The 23415-nt window shown below is 40.7% G+C and overlaps 1 protein-coding gene across 2 annotated transcripts in view; it reads left to right on the top strand.

Moving 5' to 3' along the window:
• Positions 1-442: 442 nt before the first annotated feature.
• NEK9 (NIMA related kinase 9) overlaps positions 443-23415 on the top strand; it is a 37527-nt gene continuing 14554 nt past the window's right edge. Inside the window, exons 1-16 of one of the 2 annotated variants that reach the window (XM_055538683.1) lie at positions 443-801; positions 3044-3221; positions 5112-5167; positions 5709-5779; positions 6976-7081; positions 8736-8867; positions 10368-10478; positions 11481-11545; positions 14269-14319; positions 14782-14974; positions 16747-16891; positions 17531-17731; positions 17918-17964; positions 19179-19334; positions 20914-21022; positions 21878-22039. In XM_055538683.1, coding sequence (XP_055394658.1) covers positions 583-801; positions 3044-3221; positions 5112-5167; positions 5709-5779; positions 6976-7081; positions 8736-8867; positions 10368-10478; positions 11481-11545; positions 14269-14319; positions 14782-14974; positions 16747-16891; positions 17531-17731; positions 17918-17964; positions 19179-19334; positions 20914-21022; positions 21878-22039 — 2002 coding nt within the window. In that variant the 5' untranslated portion in view covers positions 443-582. Of the gene's footprint in view, positions 802-3043; positions 3222-5111; positions 5168-5708; positions 5780-6975; positions 7082-8735; positions 8868-10367; positions 10479-11480; positions 11546-14268; positions 14320-14781; positions 14975-16746; positions 16892-17530; positions 17732-17917; positions 17965-19178; positions 19335-20913; positions 21023-21877; positions 22040-23415 lie in introns of those variants that run through there. The other variant, XM_055538684.1, reaches the window with a different exon arrangement.

The raw sequence follows: 23415 nt of genomic DNA, 5'->3' as shown, positions 1-23415 counted from the left end.
GGCAGGCTACAGTCCATGGGGTCACAAACAATCGGACACCACTGCGACTCAACACGCACGCAAAAATATCTTTGCTGTAACAATTCTCTAAAACAGAGCGCTGTGCCACGCGAGGAAGGCCTGCTTCCCCCAGTCACTGCCCTTGAGATAGCCCTGGCGCCAAGATGAGACTGGACGACCTCTGGACCTCAAAACTGTCTGGGCACCAGGCTAGGAATCAGGGGAGGGGTCTATAGACCCGAGGAGGACGCCCTTGCCCCTGCGGGAGCCATCTGGTCTCATTCGGTCTCCACCGGGCGCCGCCAACCCCTGCCCAGAGCCTCGTTCTCCCGGCCTGCCTGGAGGGAAAGAAGTCCTCCCCCGGGGCTTAAAGGAACCACCAGCAAAAGAGGAAACCCCGCCGGGCCGGAAGCACCCAGAACTGCTTCCGGGCCAAGGGGGAAGGAGCCGCCATGGAACCTCGAGGGGTGGCGGGGCTGACGGGGCCGCGGGACTGACGGGGCCGCGGGCCGGCGTCTGAAGCGGGAGAGGCGCAGCGCCACCGGGGACACTCAGGCTGGTCCCGTCCCCGCCGCCGCCGCCATGTCGGTGCTGGGCGAGTACGAGCGACACTGCGACTCCCTCAATTCGGACTTTGGGAGCGAGTCCGGGGGTGGCGGGGACTCGGGCCCGGGCCCCAGCGCTGGTCCGGTGCCGCGAGCAGGCGGCGGCGCGGCGGAGCAGGAGGAGCTGCACTACATCCCCATCCGTGTGCTGGGCCGCGGCGCCTTCGGGGAGGCCACGCTGTACCGCCGCACCGAGGTAGCGGCCCCGCTCTCCCCCGCCTCTTCCTCGCTCAGCGATCGGGTCCCGCAGGGGTGTCTGTCTTGGGGTCCTCACCGCTCCTGTACTAGGAGTTCGTAACAGCACTGGTTTTTCTAACCGGTCGTTTTTGTTTACCATGGGGACTGAGCAAAGCATTGAACCTTCTCTGAGCCTTAGTTTTCCCGTCTGTAAATTGGAGTTAGAAATAGCAACGTACCTTAAAAATAGTATTTTTTAAGATTATTTTGAGCATCGAAGGAGGATACTGTGGAGACTGTGAGTTAGAGTAGTATATGAATGGGGAGTATTGTCAAAACTTCCTTTCATGCCGTACATCTCTCCAAGGAAGAGGTGGAGAAGTGGGGACAGCTTCAAAATTCCCACATCCGCGGCAGCTCCCCTGGCTTTGCCAAATCTTTAAGCTCAGATATGAACACTCGGGGATTTTTCTTGAAGGTCATTGGTAAGATTGTAGCGTGTGGGCTTCTTCATCAGTGATGATCCAGCAGCGTTTATGCCTGGGAAATACTTTTTTCTTTTTTGGTATATTTTAAACCATTCGTTCTTAACTTCAGGAGGGATAAAGGACTTTGAGAAGTCCTTAATGTAAAGGTACCTTCCCGCCTATCCATTATTGCACACATACAAATCCTTTGAAGAGATTTTTGGATTGCTGATCCCCAGTTCAGAATGTATACTGATTAAAATCTTAGAGTGGGGAGTCTGCTTTCAAAATTGATCATGAACTTTGATCACTAAAGTCTTAAAACTCTAGTTTCAGAATAGTTAAGCATCAGTGTGGGCTTGCTGAAGATGAGATTCTATCAGTGATCTGTCTACAGGTCTGGTGTGTGTTCCAAGTACTTTTAAGTCTAAAAGATGGATGAGGAACAAGGTGGTTGCAAGATTAATGTATTATGAGTTATTGTTAGTATTCTCATGAGAATGAGGAGATAAGCTTTGGTATTCCTGTTTTTATAGTTGAAGAAACTAAGGTAGTATATTTAAGTGACTTGCTCACTTAAATTAGAAGCAAATCCTGGGCTGGAATGGAGGGTCGCATCTGCTTGTCCATGCCTTTCCATGATTATTGCGTTGAACTTGATTACCAAGGTTGTTTTAAGTTAAGTTTGATTATGCTTTCCCCAGAATTGCATAGCATTATCCATAACATCAAATGTTTATTACTTTTGTGAGTTTACAGGTGTTTAATTAGAAGAAGATTTTTCCCTCAAGAAGCATATATTTCAGTGGGAAGACATGTTAGTTTTGTTAGTAACAAATAGCATTTAAGTTGTATGTGTATATAAGTGTAAAAGAATGGACAAATATTTCAGTGGAAGGGAATTAAGGGAGTGCACAGTAGAAGGTTCATTGATCTTTTGCTCAAGTTTCAAAGGCCCAGCACAGCCATCCTAAAGGACAGGGAGGGTTATTTAGGTGGGGATGCTTCTGAGCTGGGGAACAACATCAGTAAATTAGAGGTGTTATAAAATGGAGTGAATATTAGGAGCTGCAGGTAAGTCTTCATGAATAGAAGAAAACATGTGATAACATAAAATTGCAGGAGAAACAGAATCACAGAACGTGACAGAGTAAGGAAGTGAACTCAGAGGCCTTCAGTTCAGTTCGGTCATTCAGTCGTGTCCGACTCTTTGTGACCCCATGAATCGCAGCACGCCAGGCCTCCCTGTCCATCGCCAACTCCCGGAGTTCACTCAAACTCATGACCATCGAGTCAGAGCCCTTAGACATGACTTATTCTTATCTAGAAAGAATAAATGAAAATCACTAGAGAAATCTATATAAAGTTAGAGGCAATTTTAACATGTCTATTTTATAAGAAATGTCAGCCATAGATAACCACTCTCCAGTTCTCTGTTTTTCCAGTAGTCTAACCATACTACAGTCCTCATCATGATTAGCAGTCTTTCATAATGTCCCTCAATAGAAACTCTGAGATCTACCTCCATCCCATATTTTTACCTGGAATTGACATTATGTAGATTAAATGTAGAAACAACATAACATTTTAATGCTTTCCCTAGACCTGCAGTAAATTTTGATGCTCAGTTGTATGCAGAATTTTTTAAGTCTCTTCATGTTTTATTTAAAGGAGGAAAAGGAGTCAGTTTCTGCCCATCTAGGAAGTTTTCTTTCTAGGATCAAGAGATCTGGGTGTGGATTCATTCTCTGCCAGGCTCGAGGAAAGCACGATACCTCTGTTGCTGTGTTATAGGATGACTCATTGGTTGTGTGGAAGGAAGTTGATTTGACCCGACTCTCTGAGAAGGAACGTCGTGATGCCTTGAATGAGATTGTTATTCTGGCGCTGCTGCAGCATGACAACATTATTGCCTACTACAATCACTTCATGGACAATACCACCCTGCTGATTGAGCTGGAATATTGTAATGGTAAGGTAGAATTCAGTGGGACTTCCTCCAGCAAGACATTCCTTTGCTTATACTTACCTTGAGGGGGAGAGAAAAATAAGATCCATATTGACAACGAATAAGAACTTTAAATGGACTGCTAGAGTTTAAGAGAAATAGTTCAGGCCCTGAAGAGTTTTGAAGTGATCTACAAAATGAGGGGAGGGATTTTCCCCCTGCATACTCAAATTTTGCTTTGTGATGATAATTCCATCTTCAGATTATTTGTTCAGTTGAATTTTACACTCATTTTTCAAGGTTTTTTCCCTTATGAAATGACAGGCATTAGAAGCATAGCATGGTTTGACACTTGATAGTGAAATCTTGTAGGTGATATTTATTTATAACGATTTTAGCTAAAGCTGTCCTACTGAAAGGTGGTCTAAAGACCATAGCTGACTGAAAATGATTTCTTTGAACCCTTTGCTTTTTTTTTAAAAAAAGCTGTATAGCCTATTTGTTAAAAAATAGACCCTGAACCCATATCCTAAGCTTCACTACTTTTTAATCTCTATTATCTTGCACAGACTACTTCTCTGTGCCTCAGCCTCCTCATCTTAAGTAAGTTTGCTAATAAGCAGTAGTTACCTCCTAGGGTTATTGTATTAAATGAATATATAAAGCCCCAGCAACTTTAACATTTCTATTTTACGGGAAAGGGCACTATTTTACAGTAGTTCTTGATATGTAGCAAATTTTTGATAGATTTTGTACTATTATCATTATTACCTAAGAGAACGCCCAAAGCCCATTCTTGAGCTGAATGCTAAAATGGTCCAAGCATATTCTTCATTTAAATCTCTTAAGAGAAAGCTCCTAGATTTGTCATTTCTTTGCTAGATTCTTGTGTATTGTGATTGTTTTCAACCCTAAATGTATGAAATTATATTAGAGATTTTTGAAGTAGCAGAGGCCTCTTAACTTCCTTTGTGGTTAGGAGGAACTAGAACGGATGGTACATTTATTGAAACTTTTGAGTTGCTAAATTGTGAAGAAGTTGTGAAACTTAACTAGGACTACAGTGTAAGTTATAGCTTCAGATAGGAAATAAAACGAACCATCATCATTTGCCATCTGTGTTACCTGATAATAAAGAGGAGAAGGAAATTCAGACTTACTCTGAAGGAATGAGTTAGTAAAGGGAGTAATAATTGAAAGCAATCTAGAGTCTACGCTAAATTTTGGGAAACCTTTTTAGTGTGAAATGGAAAGAAAAAGAAGTTGATGGTGATATGTACCTATTTTTGTAAAACATCGCCTCACAGGTATAACCCAAATCTTCTAATAGACTGTGGAAGTTGTTACTGAAATATTGCAGATTCCTTCAATAGGAGTTTTGGAAAAGAAAGTCATCGATTTTGAAGACTTACAAAGTACTTTCATAAATTAGGGTACTAGAGAAATGGTCTTTATTTTTTCTTTTCTAAAAATATTGTACTTCCTGTTTTCATACTGAATCTCTTCTATTAGGGAGGGGAATCTTTGGAGAATATTTCAGATATAGTCCTTGACAGATGGGAAGTTTTGTACCCATGTGAAGAGCTGGAAGGAAGAGGGGATATCTTTTAAAAGGAAGCAGAACAAGGTGGCTTGGTGGTAAAGAATCCACCTGCCAATGCAGGAGATGAGGGTTTGATCCCTGGGTCAGGAAGACCCCTGGAGGAGGAAATCCAACCTACTCCAGTATTCTTGCCTGGAGAAGCCCATGAACAGAGGAGCCTGGCTGGATACAGTCCATGGGGTCTCAGAGTCAGACATAACTGAGCACGCACACAGTCATGCAGAATATTTTACTTGCTATACCACCTGTTAAAATCCCAGTAGCTTTGATCTCTGTTAAGCAATTCAAACCTGTTTCTTATTTAATTGCAGGAGGGAACCTGTATGATAAAATCCTTCGTCAGAAGGACAAGTTGTTTGAGGAAGAGGTAATTCATATTTCTGTGAAAGGAAGCTAGAATTGTATTGTGATTCTTGCATTCTGGTTCTGTATTTACTCTTCCAACAATGAAGAGTGTTTTTTTTCCTTTTGTTCATACTCCTTCCAGGCTCTGATTGATATTCATGAGAAAGGAAACCTCTAACAAGGAAGCTGTCTATAGCTGCTTCCTAAACGGTTTACCTCCACATCATGATTCTCTATGGGCTTTCTTTCCCGGTTCTATTACTGCATACTGGTATGCCCAGTTTTCTCTACCTTTGCATTCTTCCTGGATTTCTTTCCACAAGTCTGCTTCACCATACTATATTTTATAACAACATTCAAACTATTTTATGATAATCTGCTGGTTTTTTTTTTCCCTACCACTTTTCTTTGCCTACTCAACCTACAAGCAAGAAATGTCAAGTCATGTTGAATCATAACCTCTAGTTGCAGTTTTCTTTATTGCGTGTGTGTGTGCGTGTGTTTATTTAAATGGTATTTTTTGTTTGTTTCCAGTCCAAGTATAATTTATTTTTTCTCTGCAGATGGTGGTATGGTACCTATTTCAGATTGTTTCAGCTGTGAGCTGTATCCATAAAGCTGGGATCCTTCATAGGTAATGAGTGAAAGAATATGGGATGGATTCTTTTCTATCAATCCAACCCCCACCTTGGGTACCTCCCATCAGCACTATTATTTTTTTGATTAAACAGTCAAGGCTTTTCCGTTGATAATGATTTAGGAAGGAAAGAGTGAGTAATGAGGGGCGTTATCTTCACTTCCTGAAGTTAAACTGTTTGTGATCTAGGAAGAGTCTCCTCAATAGCTTAGTACTACTCAGTCATCTCTTTATTTTAGAGGTGAGTTCATTAATTCATCAGTACAGACTAGAAGACCACTATAAAAGTTGTATTAGACTGGTTGGAATTCACAGTAAATGTTTTCTCTGAGCAATAAAATTGGCATTTGTTTTTAATTTAAGTAAAAAGCTTATTCATTGTTTTACAATTAATTATGCAGTTTTACCAGATCTTGACCAGGGTTAGCTTTCTATTCACTTCTAGCTATAGGAGAGAACCTTTGTAAGAACATTTCCACTTCATTATACCCTTAAATGAGTCATGGACTACTGCTAGAGATTAATATTAATACACTAATTTTCTTTTTTATTGGTTTGTCCATTTAACATATAGTTCTTGATAGTTGTTGAGTGGCTACAGTTGGATATTGTTTTATTTTTGAAAATTATCAAAAATATTGTTCTGATTTTTTCACATTTTTCAATAAAGGAAGGCACAGTGTGAACCAGGCACAGTTTATTTGTGTTACACATGGTCGGTTCATCTTTAGAAAGATAGCTGGTGATTTTATTTAGGTGATCTGTATGGCCGATGTGCTTCTCTTGCCTTAACAGATTTGAAACTTTGACACAACTCAGTGTTAAAATTGCCTGGATATCACTTAATTCAAGGTACCAGTGGTAATTGAAGAGGCAGTGCACCTTATAGGAATTACCTAGGGCACTTTTATTTTTTTAATCTGACCTTTCAACTTTTTCTAATAACTTTAGTGTTTGGGGGGATGTGCCTGTGCTGTGAATCCCTGGAGGATGAAGTAATTCTCTGCCTCTACTTCCCCAAGTTCCCTTCTCAGTGTTAAAATGTATGAAAAAGTAATGAACACTCTTTTGGATTCTATAACAGCCTGAAAAGTGGTAACACACTCGTTTATTTTGTACTAATTTTGGGTGGGAAGGTAGATGAGATAAAACAGTTTAGTGTATGGGTTTAATATACAGCATTTTTTTCCCAGGGATATAAAGACATTAAATATTTTTCTGACCAAGGCAAACCTGATAAAACTTGGAGATTATGGCCTAGCAAAGAAACTAAATTCTGAGTATTCCATGGCTGAGACGGTAAGTATGTGTTATCATTAACTTAGTTGGGCTTTTTTAATTTTTTAATTTTTTTTTTAAATTTGGTGGTGCCATACAGCATGAGGGACTTTAAGTAAAGTCCTGATAACCACTGGACCACCAGGGAATTCCCCCTTGACTTTTTTTTTTCTTTTCCTTTCTTGCACCTTGAGATATAACTATACCCCCTAATCTTGCATGCTTTTTCTCGATGTTTTTGCAAGTTCTTCATACTTATAAAGCAAGTCTTTTATAAGTCATGCTTATAAAAGGAGTCTTTTTCCTAGACCCACTAACAGGTATTTACCTGCTCGGGTGTTTTTAAGAGCCATTGTCCGCATAACAGCTCAAACATCATTGCCCTTTCCAACCCTAACTCAAGACTTTTCTAAAAGCAATAAAATGCTTTACCATTTTTTCCAGCTTAGGATCTTTAGTAGATCTCACTTTATCTCTCTTTTAATGTTTTGAGCTTCGAATGTTAGACGTCTCTTGTTGTGTTTCCTTTGAATTTTTTCTGGTTCAGAAACCCTATATTACAAAAATAAAGGCTGATGCCCAAAAAACAATCTCACCCTTAATATGATACACAGTCTGCACCATAGGGCTCCCTTCTCACCTGATCCTATGAAAGACCATTGGTAAAGAGTAGACATAAATTGATCTCTGATGATAGTGATCTGATCCTTTTAGGACTTATAAAACCCAATTATTACTCTTCTGGTTTCACAGTGCTCTGTCAGAACTTGAAAATGTAAGTTACTAATACTAATTTTGTCCTGGTTTTTTTTAATAATATTGAGATATCCCTGCAAGCAAGCTAGAAACATCCAAGGATACTGATAGCCAGGGTTGGGAGTCTGCTTCAGGGACTCAGTCTGCTTGTATGATGTTGCTGTATTGAGTTTCTGAGGAAGTAGTCATGCCCTTGCATGGATTTTTCTCATCAAGAATAACCCAATAAAATAAATGCCATGTAAGCCGTCTGAAAATTGCTTTGCTTTCCTTATTAAAGATGGCTGTCAGTGTTATTAGAATTTCTTGGGTACTCATTGTCTCTCATCTTGGGAGAGACATGACCTCCATTCAGGACATTTATTTCCTTCCAACACATTCTTGAACTCAGAAGATCTTTTTGAATTTGGAAGAAGTTCACTGTGTTAGTATTACAGATGTTAAATTGAGTTGTTCAGAGTTTCACTACTGTGTGTTTCAGTTAGAACTTTTAAACCCCTTTATTCAATTACCATCTCCTGCTACCAGTTTTTGTATTTTTTTTTTTCCATTGGTGAACTTTTACCAAGTATGCTTTTTTCAAGTCTCTGAAGTCTTCAGTGGTCCTTGAATGCCTAAATCTTCTGTGATCCAGGAATCACAGAGCTGTTCTGCCTCCCAAGTTACCACAGGTCTTCACCACGGAGATTGTCTCTTTATAACTGGCCCAGGACATTTGATATGAATAAGATTTCTCCCCAGAGTGGCATCAGCTCAGAATGATGATGGGATATGCTGTTTGATAGGAATGTTTTGGGATATGCTGATGAATGTTCTATAGGTATCACTAACTCCTGGGAAATTTAATTTAGTTGTTAAAATATTAATATAGTTACTTCAGAAAAGAAGTTAATTTTTGATTGCTTTCTTTGTTGTTCAGCTTGTGGGAACGCCATATTATATGTCTCCAGAGCTCTGCCAAGGAGTAAAATACAATTTCAAGTCTGATATCTGGGCAGTAGGCTGTGTCATTTTTGAATTACTTACACTGAAGAGAACATTTGATGCTACAGTAAGTTGATCCCTACATTGTCCTTGCAAGTGGTACAACTTGGTTGAGAGAATCAACTTCATTTATCCCTGAGCTTCTGACTTCTTGAACAGAAATCAACTGTAGGCAAAATAATAACCAATGTTCAGGCACTGGCTTAGTAGTGTATTGTAAAGTACTACAGACAAGATTTATTTCCAACTTGAATTCCCCATTGAAAAACAATCAAGTAGTTTGAGCATGCCTTGAATCCATTGACTATAATTTTAAAACTGACTCTAGGATCGACTGTCTGATGCAGCGGTTTGGATAAGCCATTTCATTTCTTATACTTCAGCTGCATCGTTTTATAAAAGCTAAGGCAAATTATATAATACTCATTAAAGTGTTTTGGTCTTTTTTATGAAAGATTACACACTGACTCTTAGTTTTACTAAAAACTTAACTGTATAAACAACAAATACCTTTAAGTCTCTTTTCTTCTTAAAGTAAAGCCTAGTGTTAAGCAGTGCTTCTCAAGCTTTAATATACATAGGAAATGACCTGGGCATCTTGTTAAAACGCAGACTCTGTTTTAGTGTGTCTGGATCTAGTCCTGGTATTCTACATTTCTGACACTCTCAGATGATTCTGATGCTTGTTCATGGACCACAGTTTGAGTAGCACAAGTGGATTCACATCCAATATCCTCTACAAACCAGAAAACTTAGGCAGATCACCTCATCTCTTTGATTCTCTCTTTTGTCAATAACAAGGGAAAAGATACGTATATAGAACTGCTCTTTAATGTATATGAAAACGCAAATTAAGATAATGCAAAGTTCTTTGGCCGTTTATGAGACGTGTTTATTTTTCTAAGTCCTGAAGTTTATTTTCTTAAATAATATAGTGGAAGGAAAATGAGTTTTGGAGTCAAACAGACTTTGGTTGGAATCACAGCTCCGTCTTTTTACTGTTTGTGTAGTCTTGGGCAGGTTACTTTACGTCTCTGAATTGGTGATGATAACCTTGTGTGGTGTTTACAAGAGTTAAAAAACATATGTGCAACTTATGTTACATAGTGATCTTCAGTAAAGGTGGTGGTAGCATTGTTATAATAATTTCTTATTACTGTCAGCTTATTATTCACTGCCTTGTCTTTTGCAGCAGAGTATCACCTGACCATTATTAGGATATATAAATCAGGAGCCAAAATAGTTGGCAAAGGAGATACTTAAAGCCAAGAAGCATAGCTAACTTTGCTTTCCTTTTTCTTGGGAGTCATTTGAGGGGTCAGATTATAATATACTCTGAATATTATTCTGTTGGTCACGTAGTCATACCTCCGTGTTGGCCAGTTGGTTTCATTCTCTCTGATAATAGTAGTGAAATATACTGATAGTTGTAAAAAGAAGTCAGACCTAATTTACAGCTATTGCCGTTTCTTTATATGATAATCACAGACATCTCAAAGGCCCTACTGGTAGATTGTAATGCCATCTTTATATAACCAAGGACAATACAATAATCATTTTCTCATAGAATCCACTCAACTTGTGTGTGAAGATTGTACAAGGCATCCGGGCCATGGAAGTTGATTCTAGCCAGTACTCTTTGGAACTGATCCAAATGGTCCATGCATGCCTTGACCAGGTAAGTGTGATTTGCATATTGATTTCAGTTCACTGTTTTCCCTTCCAGCCTTAGTGTCTGGAATATGGCACAGAGGAACTTGCACAAAACCACATCCACGTCCCCAGGGTAGGATGTATTTGTGGCTGTATTCAGGTGAATGAAAAGTGAAAGTGTCAGTCGTGTCTGCCTCTTTGCGAACACATGGCCTATAGCCCACCAGGCTCCTGTGTCCATGGACTTCTCCAGGCCAGAATACTGGAGCGGGTAGCCATTCCCTTCTCCAGAGGATCTTCCCAACCCAGGGACCATACCCGGGTCTCTTGCATTGCAGGCAGATTCTTTACCATCTGAGCCACCAAAGAAGTCCATTCAGATGAATAGGCATTGGCAAGTCATGCGAGCTGTGTGCTTCAGCCAACAAGTTCTTCCTTTATTAGTTTGTGAAATTGTGCTCCATTTTTTATAATCAAGATTAATTTTTATAAACTGTATACAATAAGAGGTAGTTTAGAATTCCTGATGTACAGAATGTATATAGCTCTAAATGTCACAGTGGCCTTGCAGTGTAGCTCTAGGTCAGTATTATTCAGAGGTAGTACAGGAACCACAGGTGTGAGAATCGCCAGGGGGTGGGCAAGTTTTACAAGAAAAAGGTGAAGATTCTTGGGCCTTACACTAGACCTTCTGGATCAGAATTTCTGTGAATAAAGCCCAGAAATCTTTATTTGTAACAGATACTCCAGGAGATTCTTATGTTTTATATATATTGAAATTTGAGAACCACTGCCCTAACAGTTAAAACCAGTGAGGAAGGTGGATTCTCATTCTCACATGTAAGGGCTGATGGTAATGAGCATGAAGCATAGAATGTGACATAATAGGTTTTTTAAATAAAAAGGATGATATATAGTGGTCTCTGAATAGCAAACCTACAGCCTTGTAAGAAAAAGTAAAATGCCTCTTTAGATCCCATTTTGCCCATTTCCTTTAAGTTAAAACTAACCCATTGGTACTTTTTAGGATCCTGAGCAGAGACCCACTGCAGATGAACTTCTGGATAGACCCCTTCTCAGGAAACGCAGAAGGTAAAGAACAAAGAAGTCGCTGCATTGTCTTTCTGTAGATGGTCAACTGACTATATAGGCCTGACCAGAGTACCGCAGAGAGAGGGTGATGTTTCCTGACCTGGCCACTCTGATGCTATTTTCTTCCAGCATCTCCGTTTTCATCGCTCGGCTTCGACCTCCCTTGCCCCTGCTAGTTTGTTCTGAATCAATTCTGATGAGGCCCTAGACCCCCCGTCTTCTGTGAGTTGTACTCTAGAGTTTGGGCATGAGAGTGTAGTAATTAAAAGAGGAGGGCTATGGACTCATTCATCCTTACGTTTGTATCTGAGTTCTGTCACTGTCTTTGTCAAGTTATTTAACATCTCTGACCCTTAGTTTTCTTCTCTATGAAGTGAGGTAGACTGAGGATTGAAGGAGGAAGTGCATATAAAGGGCTCATCCCCGGGCCTGGCACAAGGTGCTCAAGAGTTGGATAGGAGTGTAGGATTGGACTGGGCCGTAGCTTTTTAGTGCACTTGTTTAGATGGTAGGTTGTAATCGGAGGGGTCCTCTTCAGATACCTTTTGCCCATTTCCCATAGTCTAGTTTGACTGATTCCTGACAGGTTATTTTCTGAGATTTATTCAGTATTAGAGGTCTCTAGAGGTAGAAGGAAGGCCCTTTATCCCTCACTTTTTGTAGGAGGCTTCAAACCCTAGCTCAAAGGAAAAGATGTTCTTTATGCTTCTTAAGTGTCCTAGTCTCTGTTTCATCCTCTTACACTATTTTTGCCTTACTGCCCTTCCTCCTTCTGCCAGTTCTTTGTGAATCTTCCCAACATTCAAACCTGTACTGTGTTCTTTTTCAAGTCTTGCCCTTGGATGCTTTAAGTGTATAGCTAATTCCATAATCTCTGTTCTTCGGTCAGTACCTTTATTCTGTTGTGTTAAATTGATCTTTTCTGGTTTTCCAGCTGATCTCTAGCCAGTGTTTTAGTGCCTAGAATTACGTATAACACTCCAGATGCAGCACTGTAACCTCTCATTTATGTTCTATTCATATTCAGGCAGTCACCCTTTAGGGCTGGGTAGGCATATTTAAATTCTTTTATCTGGCTTATTTTCTAACAGTATAATCACTGTTTAAATCACTTATTTAAATATCTCCATTGATCATTTTTAATTGCCATTTTTATTGAGATAATTGGAGATTTACAGATAGTACTTCCTTAGAACTTTGTTCTTTGATGGAAAAACATAAGACAGAGCTTTCCAGATAAAGCACAGACACAGAGAATTGTGAAAATATTCAGGAAGCACTAAGTCCTATTTGGCTACACTAGAGGTTTTAGACCTGGCATTCTCAATAGCAACAGCACTAGAACTTTGAAAAATTACTGGTGTTTAAGCACCGCCCCAGGTCTTCAGGTGTAATTGGTTTAGGCAGAATGGGAACCCTGAGCTGAAACATCGGAACTGAGGGAAGGAACCCTGGAAAAGTAGGTAGAGATCTTGAATGCCAGATGAAGGAATTTGTGCTGTATTCAGGGAATTGTATCGAAGTGTTGGATATTTGAGAGGGCGGTTCATGTGATGAAAGATGGAACCTTAGGAAAAGTTATTTAGCAATACTAATATCAGTGTTAAGTCAGTGCAGGACTGAATAAAGTGGATTGAAACTTTGGTGAGACCAATTAGGTGCTACTACAGCCTAGTTGGACAGTTGTATGGCTGTGAGAATTGGACCATAAAGAAAGCTGAGCACTGAAGAATTGCAGCTTTTGAACTGTGGTGTTGGAGAAGATTCTTGAGAGTCCCTTGGATTGCAAGGAGATCAAACCAGTCAATCTTACAGGAAATCAGTTCTAAATATTCTTTAGAAGGACTGATGCTGAAGCTGAAGCTCCAGTACTTTGGCCACCTGATGCAAAGAACTGACTCACTGGAAAAGACCCTGATGCTGGGGTTGAAGGATTGAAAGGTTGAAAGATTGAAGGCAGGAGGAGAAAGGGATAACAGAGGGTAAGATGGTTGGATGGCCTCACTGACTCAATGGACATGAGTTTAAGCAAGCTCCGGGAGTTGCTGATGGACAGGGAAGCCTAGCGTGCTGTAGTCCATGGGGTTGCAAAGAGCTGGACATGACTGAACTGAACTGAATGGCCCAGTTGGGAAGTAAAGTTACCCAGAGTTAAGGTGGTGAGATTGGGAAGGACAGGTGAGGATAAAGGGCACTGTACAAGTAGAATCTGTAGAATTTGAATATTGAAGAAAAGAAGACAGCTGAATCCAAAATCGCTGAAGTTTTAAGCCTAAATCACTGAGAGGATTGAAGGTGCCAGTTACAGAATGAAGAGAGTCAGAAAGAAAACCTTTATCGGGAGAAAGTTAATGAGCTGATCTTCAGCAGTGTTGAGTTTAGGGAGTCACTGGGCTAGATGGAGACTAGATGGAGATGTTAGCAGGTTCCTAAAATGTGCATCAGAAAGAAGTTCTCAAGGCTCTGTGGTACAGCCTAGAACATTCCTCAGAGATAGAAAACAAATGACCCCAGACTGCCGGCCTCATTGTGGTTAATGAATTGTCTAATGCTAGGCCTGTGTAACTGTTTGAGTTGTATCGAAGTACTTTGCTAAAAGGATTATAGCATCGTGTGAGGCATATGGTTTACAGAAGATTAAGTCTGTGAAAGGTTTTAAAGAGACACTGGTGCAATATAGAACCTATTATTTCTCTCATGTATCTTTGCTTTTCTTTTGGTAGAGAGATGGAGGAAAAAGTCACACTGCTTAATGCACCTACAAAGAGACCAAGGTAATGCTCAGGAGACTCTTGAAAAAAGTAATATATCTTAAATTACCACCAGGGGGGTCGGTCTTTCTTGGGTCTGGACATTGTTTGATCCCAGTTAGAAGCCTTTGGCATCCTTTCAGAAGCCCAGCATCCATTTAAATATCAAATAGTCATTTCAGAGGAAAAGAAAGCTGTAATTTCACCCTTTTGCCAAAGTGGACATCATTATCGTGATGAATGTTGAAAAGTTGAAAAGTGTAGGTGTTACGGATCAGACTAGTATCTGATCTGGCTGGGCTGTGATGAAGCCCTGAGGCAAGAATTGCAAAGCCTGCCATGATAGAGGGTTGGAGTAAGTTGTCGAGAAAGAACATACTTTCTCATACCATAATTGGCAGTTCTACTCAGGGAACAGACTGAAAGCATTTTTCTTTGATATAATTTTTATGTTAAATGTGCCTTTGTTCTGGGGGTTGTTGGCAGGTCAAGCACTGTGACTGAAGCACCCATTGCTGTGGTAACATCCCGAACAAGTGAAGTCTATGTCTGGGGTGGTGGGAAATCCACTCCCCAGAAACTGGATGTCATCAAGAGTGGCTGTAGTGCCCGCCAGGTGTGTGCAGGGAATACCCACTTTGCTGTGGTCACAGTGGAGAAGGAGCTATACACTTGGGTGGTAAGTGAAAGCTACATCCTTCAGAACAATGACGTGCACCTCACTGGGCCCAGGATGTATAAGAATTTTGTTGGTTGAGTGTGTGCTGCAGAAGTGGCAGCATAATAAGCTCTTTTGAGAGGAGGGATTTTTTCTGTTTAGTTCACTGATGTATCCCAAGTGCCTGGTACATGTTAGATCGCTTTTAAGTGTTTTTTGAATGAATGAATGAAAGAGAGCGAGAGAAGGAGAGAAAGAACTAAAAGGCTCGGACTCAGGAGACTGGATTCTCATTTACAGATGGGTGACTTTAGAAAGTCACTTGTTTACTCTGTTCTATTACCATGCATTTCAGAGCAACTTATATCTGTGAAGTAGCTTTGTAAATAAATGAAGTAGTGTACCATGTCAGGAAAATTCTAAGACCTCCATCAGTGATTGAATATGATATATCTTGAGTAGAATTTTCCTTTGTTCCCCTGTAGATTCTACCTTCTCTCTCACCTTGAACGTACTGCATATTTTTGCTGTCTCTTCTCTTATCTCCCAGTCATTCCTTATTCACCTGCCAGTCAATTGAAACTACTGTTGACAAAATGACCTCTGAATTATAAAAACAAAACAGATAGGTGCCCTTGAGTCCTTGCTTGACCTCTTGTATTAATATATTGGTCACTTTTCCTTCTTGCAGGAAGCCTTGTCCTCCCTTGGCTTCCATGGGAGCATGTTCTCTTGGCTTCCCTCCTGTCTCTTCAGCTGTGCCTTCTTAGGCTCACTTCATGCTGCTTTTTCATTACCCAACCTGTCTTAGAACCTCAGTTCTTCCCACTCTTCCTCCTTCTGGAGGGAGCTTATTTTTTCCAGTAGTTTCAGATTAGTTCCCCAAGAGGACAGGCTTTATCCCCAGCATGTGACAGAGTAGACACTCAACTATTGGTTGAGAGAAAGAATGAGTGATTTGACCTCTGTTACAGAGTTTTAGCTTGCTGTTATTTCCAAAAATCCTCTTACTTGAAGACTAGCTTCTGGGGGTACTTCTAGAGGTAGAGTGAAATTAGTGCCTTAAAAAACATTTATAGAAGGCCTTACAGTTGAGCTATTATATGGGAAGCATGTCTCACCTCTCTAAAACTGCTGGGAAATCATTTAGGACTATTGTCAGTGCCTTCTAGCAGCCTCTTTGATGCAGCCAGAGTCCTTATGACTCGCATATTTCAGGGACTGAAAGACGCTGTTGTGTCCAACTCTTTGCGACCCCATGGACTATACAGTCCATGAAATTCTCCAGGCCAGAATACTGGGGTGGGTAGTTTTTCCCTTCTCCAGAGGATCTTCCCAACCTAGGGATCGAACCCAGGTCTCCCACATTGCAGGCAGATTCTTTACCAGCTGAGCAACAAGGGAAACCCCCCTGTGACCAAAATTTGTAAAAACTTCTGTAAGGATTTCCAAGAGTCTGTCCTGTAGGAAAAGATCAAGCTAAACTATGTAAAGACATTGTTTTCATCATCACCCATAATTAGTTTACCTTAGACTTGAAGGAAAAAGACAGAATTGGGAATGTGTCCTTTTAAGTCCTGATAAGATATTTTAAAAATCTTTATCTGTTGGCAGGGGATTTTTACTATCTGTCATTAAAAGATTTAATGCCCTTTAAGTACCTTTTTGTTTTGTTTTCATTTCTTAATTATCAGCTGATTCTTTTCCTACTGTTTTTCTTGATAAGAAGTGATGTTAAAGATTTGCTTTCGCATGAAAAGTTTAAAACTTCACAAGACCTGTTTCTTTCACAGAACATGCAAGGGGGTACTAAACTCCATGGTCAGCTGGGCCACGGCGACAAAGCCTCCTACCGACAGCCAAAGCACGTAGAAAAGTTGCAAGGCAAAGCTATCCGTCAGGTGTCATGTGGTGATGATTTCACTGTCTGTGTAACAGGTAAGCCAGCAGCAGAAAGCACCCAGGTGCATTTCAGGTGGATTGTTGTACTTAATTCTATGCAGTTTTAGCTGGGATTTTACACAAAAACAAGATTCCAAAGAACCAAAGACAGTGAGCAAATAAACACTTTAATAGCAACATGCCCAACTTGATATAGCATTACAGGAGTGATGAGCAAGGAGAAAGCAGGTGGGTAACAGAAGAGATGGGACTGGGAGAAACATACTGTCTGTCCCATTTGGTGGGGCTGGGGAGGAATAACCTCATTACCTAGTCAGGTGTAGATAACACTAAATCAAGAGTCAGGAGCTAAAATTTAGTTTTGGTCTTACCATTACTCACTTTATGATTGCTTGGTGCTTCCTTTTTTCTCTGTAAAATAGGCTTAAAATTTTAAGCCTTTTTAACACGATCATCCCACCATTTTTTAAAAAACTGTTACATAACAGTATGCATGACCCTCTAAATACAAAGAACTCTAGGCTTCATAGACAGTCTGTCAGATTTCTCTGCTGCAGTCATCTGATATGAATGAGCTCAGTGTCTGAGGTCGTCCTCGTTCCAGTCCTGTCCAGCTTTCTCATTAGACAAAACAAGTAATTCATTTAGTGGGTTCTGCTTTCCTTCCTCTCACAGATGAAGGTCAGCTCTATGCCTTTGGATCTGACTATTATGGCTGCATGGGGGTGGACAAGGTTGCTGGTGCTGAAGTCTTAGAACCCATGCAGCTGGACTTCTTCCTGAGCAATCCAGTGGAGCAGGTCTCCTGTGGAGATAATCATGTGGTGGTTTTGACACGAAACAAAGAAGTCTACTCTTGGGGCTGTGGTGAATATGGTAGGTGTTGCCTTGACTCTCTCCACTTATTCCCAGGGGCACAGCCTGACTTCAAGCTTATGCACCTCTAAATATGTCATGTAGCCTCTATTTAAGTGTTAATTTAGTAAAAGAGAATCTTATGGAACGTTTTCATTAGGACAGGAGCCCTCACATTAATGATTTTCTTTCTCATGTGTGTCTCAGGACGCCTGGGTTTGGATTCAGAAGAGGATTACTATACACCACAAAAGGTAAAATCAAAGGCAGCTGCTTCTTAGCCTGTCTAGGTCACACAGCCTTCAGTAATAAGTCCTCCTTCCCTGCCGCCTCCTATCAAGGTGTTTTCTTTCTGAAATATTCCCTATCTGGGAGATTGACAATCCAGGATTCCTAATTTAGCACTCTGTGGTCTTGTCATCTGACTAAATCATGAAAAGTTGAGAAATGATGTAGCCACTATGGACACTCGAGTCACAGCTTGCTCATCAGTGAGCACTGAAATTAGCATGTACAGTGAAAAAGTCACATCAAGCTAAACACACCCTGCGTGGAAAGATGCTAGAAAGCAATATGCTATCCTTTCACCTGGCACAGCCATTTCCCTTCCTCCTTCCACAACTGGACACGAGATGAAGTAGTTGTATTTAGGGGTCATAGTGTATGAAGCATAATACCTAATTCCTCAGCACTGTGGAAGCGGGCACTGCCAGAGCTGGCGTGGGAGTGGAAACCAGCTGAGGGAGAGCATGGCCGTGTTCCCACCCTGGGATGCAGGCTCACCCACGGGACGGCTGACTGTAATCAGCTATACTATTCACTATTAAAGATGTTTATTTACATTTTTAAAATTAACTAATTTATCTGTGGGACCATTCCCACTGAGTAGAATTCAAAGCTATTCCTCTTCACCTGAAAAGGTTCTAGTATTGTTAGAAGGTTTGAGTTTTCAGGTTTCACAGGTACACCCATCATGTCCCTCACCATTCTCCAGCCCTGTCTAGTTAGCTGCAGAGGGATATGAGCCTTCAGACATCTTGGCTGCTGCCTCAATCCTTGGTCACCTCACTTATTGTATGACTGGGATTCCACAGGTCTGAGTTCTTCTGTAACCATCATGGGATGTTGTATCTCAGAGGACTAAATCAGTAATAGATTGAAGCTTCTCCTTCCTCAGTGTTTTCTGAGAAGTGTTCCTAAGTAATAACTAAGTACCTGTTGCTAAAACTTTGACAGAAGCTATCTGTTTAGCCGACCTGCAGTTGCCTCTTTATTATAAAACTTAGGCTCCTCATTGAAAACAGTAACCTCTAAGCTGCTGGGCAAATCTGACGAGAATAGAACTTCCCTGTAGTCATTCTGCTAAATGCAAGACATCACAGTTTTGAAAGAATTTGAGGATTTTTTCCTAATACAAGTTATGTTGGGGAGATTTTTTTTTTTTTTCTAATTTGTTTTTTTCTTGCAGGTGGATGTTCCCAAGGCCTTAATTATTGTCGCGGTTCAATGTGGCTGTGATGGGACTTTTCTGCTGACACAGTCAGGCAAAGTGTTAGCCTGTGGACTCAATGAGTTCAACAAACTGGGTCTGAATCAGTGCATGTCTGGAATCATCAACCATGAAGTGAGTTCCCCATTTGGTGTCCTAAATAAACCATCAGAACCTCTCTAGGTTGAAATTTCTTTGGAAATGCCATTATTGGTTTGTGACCACTTAAGAATAAAGTGAGGATCTCCACAGATACTATGTCCATCAAAGGTAGCCAGCCACAAAAGAGTACATACTATATGATACTCATTATTTGAAGTTTGTGTATGCTAAATCTCTTTAATCGTGTCTGACTCTTTGCAACCCCATGGACTGTAGCCCACCAGGTTCCTCTGTCCATGAGCTTCTTCAGGCAAGAATACTGGAATGGATTGCCATGCCCTCCCCCAGGGTATCTTCCTGACTCAGGGATCAAACCCACATCTCTGACATCTCCTGCATTGGCAGGCAGGTTCTTTACCACTAGTGCCACCTAGAAAGCCCACTGATGCCCATTGTTTGAAGTTTAAAGGCAAAATTAACTTATGGCAGAAGTCAAAATAGTGGTTACTTCTGGGAGGAGGGGTATAGGCATTAACAGGAAAGATAGGAGAGACCCTAGGATGGTGGCAGTGGCCTGTATCTGGGTAGTTTTTATGTTTATAATACCTATAGAAAAATATATCAAGCTGTACAGTATTGTACAGTACATTATACCTCAATAAATTAGTTGATTGTAAACAATCAAGTGATGGAATTCAGATTCTACCTTGTCCCTGAAATATAAACACAAGAAAATTAACATTATGAAAAGAAACATTTTTCCATGTATCAACTCCCAGGAGAGTTTTTAAGATTACTTTCAAATCATGATCCTATACAGGCTTATTAAATGTAATTACTATTACTTCCTTCAAGCATGTCATAAAATACACCTCTAATATTAAGCCCTAGTCCTCTCTTTGTGGTAGTATGAGTTTTCTTCCTTTTCCAAAGAATCGTATTAAGAGACAAGTTTGCTGACTCAGTGGAAAAGAATGGAATTAATTTTAAGCAATGTGTTTTAAAGTAGTGATTGTGAAATGGGAGAGTACAAATTTGGAGCAAGTCTTGGGAGGGTGTCTATGTAGTTTGAAAAGATATTCAGAATTAACATTACTTGATTTGGGTTTTGTTATTGCATTGTATTGTGAAATGTTAAACTTACATGACAAGATTTATTTTTATGCTAATCTAAGGGGATGTGGGTTTTAACAGGTTGAGAACTTTGTAGGTAAAATTAGGTCACAGTAAAGTGATAGCTTAATAGGCTAGAGAGTCTTCAAGATTCTTTAATTCCTTGCCCTCCTTTTTTTAGCTATGCACAGTGTATAACCAAGACAAATGTCAATGATTCTGTCCTTATATAGATGCCTTCTGGGATGGAGAGTTCATGTTTTGCATACCCTAATTTAGGAATTTAAAACTTCCGTTGTCAGAAAGTCCAGTCTCATACTGAATTCTCTGATTACATATTGAACTTATTTCTTTTTTTATTCTGTTGGAGATGAAAAGTTACCTGGTACCTTCTTAATAACATGATTTGCTTGAAAGTCCTTTTGGTCACCCTGACAATATTTTCAGCCTATTTTCCCTCCATTTTTTACCTCATGAGTCTTTGCTTATCTTGTTCCAGGCATACCACGAAGTTCCCTACACCACCTCCTTTACCTTGGCCAAACAGTTGTCCTTTTATAAGATCCGTACAATCGCCCCAGGCAAGACTCACACTGCTGCTCTTGATGGTGAGTTGATTTACAACTGTGTGCACAGGCCTTAGAATTTCAGGTTCTTTATTTATCAAGTAGTAGCTCTTAACTAAATGTATTCTCCTTATTTCCCGACATCATCAAGTATTATTTTGTTAACATCTTGGGCGTTCAAGTAAATGTTTTGTTGGTAATCATTACAAATGTATAATCAACACATTTCTTAAGGAAAATGCCATACCTGTAATTTCTGGCAAATACTGTCTCTAATTAGCACCATCTATAAGTTTTCTAAGTTAAATAGTACCCATTTTCTACCTTTAAAATAGAGTATATAGGGCTTCCCTGGTGGCTCAGTTCTGAAGACTCTGCCTGCCAATGCAGGAGACCCATGTTCCATACCTGGTTTAGGAAGATCCCACATGCCACGGAGCAGCTAAGCCCGCGCACCACAGCTACTGAGCCTGTGATCTAGAGCCTGGGATCTGCAACTGCTGTGCTGCAGATGTTGTGTGTAGGTGTTGAAGCCTACACGCCCTAGAGGCTGTGCTGCACAAGAGAAGCCACAGCGATGAGAAGCCTGCACACTGCAGCTAGAGAGTAGCCCCCACTCGCCACAGCTAGAGAAAAAGCCATTGCAGCAATGAAGATCCAGCCAGCCAAAAATAAATAAATGCGATTATTTTTTTAAAAGAATATATAATATTGAGTCATTCCCTCTATCTAATTGGTCATAGTTCTCCTAACTGCCCTAGGTCTGAGCTTATGTGGCAGTTTATACTTGTATACTCTTAATAACCAGAAGCTAGTCTGTAGGACTCTGCATTGTCTGCCTTTTCTCTGTTTCATGACCCATTTGTACCTGGTTATTTATTTTTGCTTCTGTCTCAGAGCGAGGCCGGCTGCTGACCTTTGGCTGCAACAAGTGTGGACAGCTGGGCGTTGGAAATTATAAGAAGCGTCTAGGAATCAACCTGCTGGGGGGACCCTTAGGTGGAAAACAAGTGATCAGAGTCTCCTGTGGTGATGAGTTTACCATTGCTGCTACTGATGGTGAGTCTGTTCACATTATTTCAAACTTGCTGGACAGATGGGTCTATTTTAATTTTGGGGTGTGAAAGAGGTGGGCTGGTCATGTATAGCTGGGTCATATGTTTACTTTTTTATTTGTGTTAAATTGGTGGTCATGTTTTTATGCTTGTGTAACCTCATTAACTATTCATGTGTCCAAGATAGTGCTTGTTGTAAAAAGGTTAGATTTCTAGGAAATGGCAAGTTAGTACTCTTAAATTCCTACTTTTTTTACTTTTACTTTTTTGGCACAATGTTTTAAGAATTATCAAATACTTACACCTTGCCCAGCACCATGTTGGTTCCAATAAATGTTGGATGAGTAGCTAGAGAGATGAATGTGTGTGTGCACCTGTGTGCTCAGTCTTGTCCAACTCTTTGTGACCCACCAGACTGTAGCCCACCAGGCTCCTCTGTCCATGGGATTCTCCAGGCAAGTATACTGGAGTGGGTTGCCATTTCCTGACTCCAGGGATCTTCCTGACCCAGGAGTCGAACCTATCTCTTGTGTCTCCTGCATTGGCAGGCAGATTCTTTACCACTGGTGCCACCTGGCTAGAGAGGAGAACATCATGATTTGACCTTGCTGCTAGGCTGGGGTCACTGCACTGCAGTGATGTCCTTAGGGATTGCTAAAACTTAAAAGGCTGTATACCGTGTGTCTCTCAACTTTCTGAATTGGTCTAATGGGATTTTCTTCTCTTTCCTTTCAGCTATTTCTTCTCCTCAGCATCTTCTTGCTGTTACTTCTGCTACCCTTTACTCCCTTTCCTCTTTCTTCTGCTTTCTTTTTTTCTCTCTTCCTGTATCACCTTGATTTTTGTAGCCACTTCTTTCTGGTAAATAGTGAACAGCAAAACACGTTTCATTTTCTTATCTGTTGACTCTTTTTTTGTTGTTGTTTTTGCTCATGCTCAGAGATGTCTTTGTTTTCTTTCAGTCTGTGCCTGGTATTTATACAAGAGAGATCCAGCAATAGTGTCAGACAAATGATCTGTTACAATACTTAAGGAAGTGAACCAGCCTTCAGAGTTGTTTGTCTCAAAACAAGGGGTTTTAGGGAACAGACTGATTAGTTCATGCTGCTGCTGCTGCTAAGTCAACTTCAGTCGTGTCCAACTCTGTGCGACCCCATAGACGGCAGGCCACCAGGCTCCCCCATCCCTGGGATTCTCCAGGCAAGAACACTGGAGTGGGTTGCCATGTCCTTCTCCAATGCATGAAAGAGAAAAGTCAAAGTGAGGTCGCTTAGTCGTGTCCAACTCTTAGCGACCACATGGACTGCAGCCTACCAGGCTCCGCTGTCCATGGGATTTTCCAGGCAAGAGTACTGGAGTGGGGTGCCATTGCCTTCTCCG

Source organism: Bubalus kerabau, chromosome 10 (genome assembly GCF_029407905.1).
Source record: "Bubalus kerabau isolate K-KA32 ecotype Philippines breed swamp buffalo chromosome 10, PCC_UOA_SB_1v2, whole genome shotgun sequence".
Taxonomy (NCBI): Eukaryota; Metazoa; Chordata; class Mammalia; order Artiodactyla; family Bovidae; genus Bubalus; species Bubalus kerabau.
Note: the sequence above shows the minus strand (reverse complement) of the source record. Positions and strands in the feature narration are given on the sequence as shown.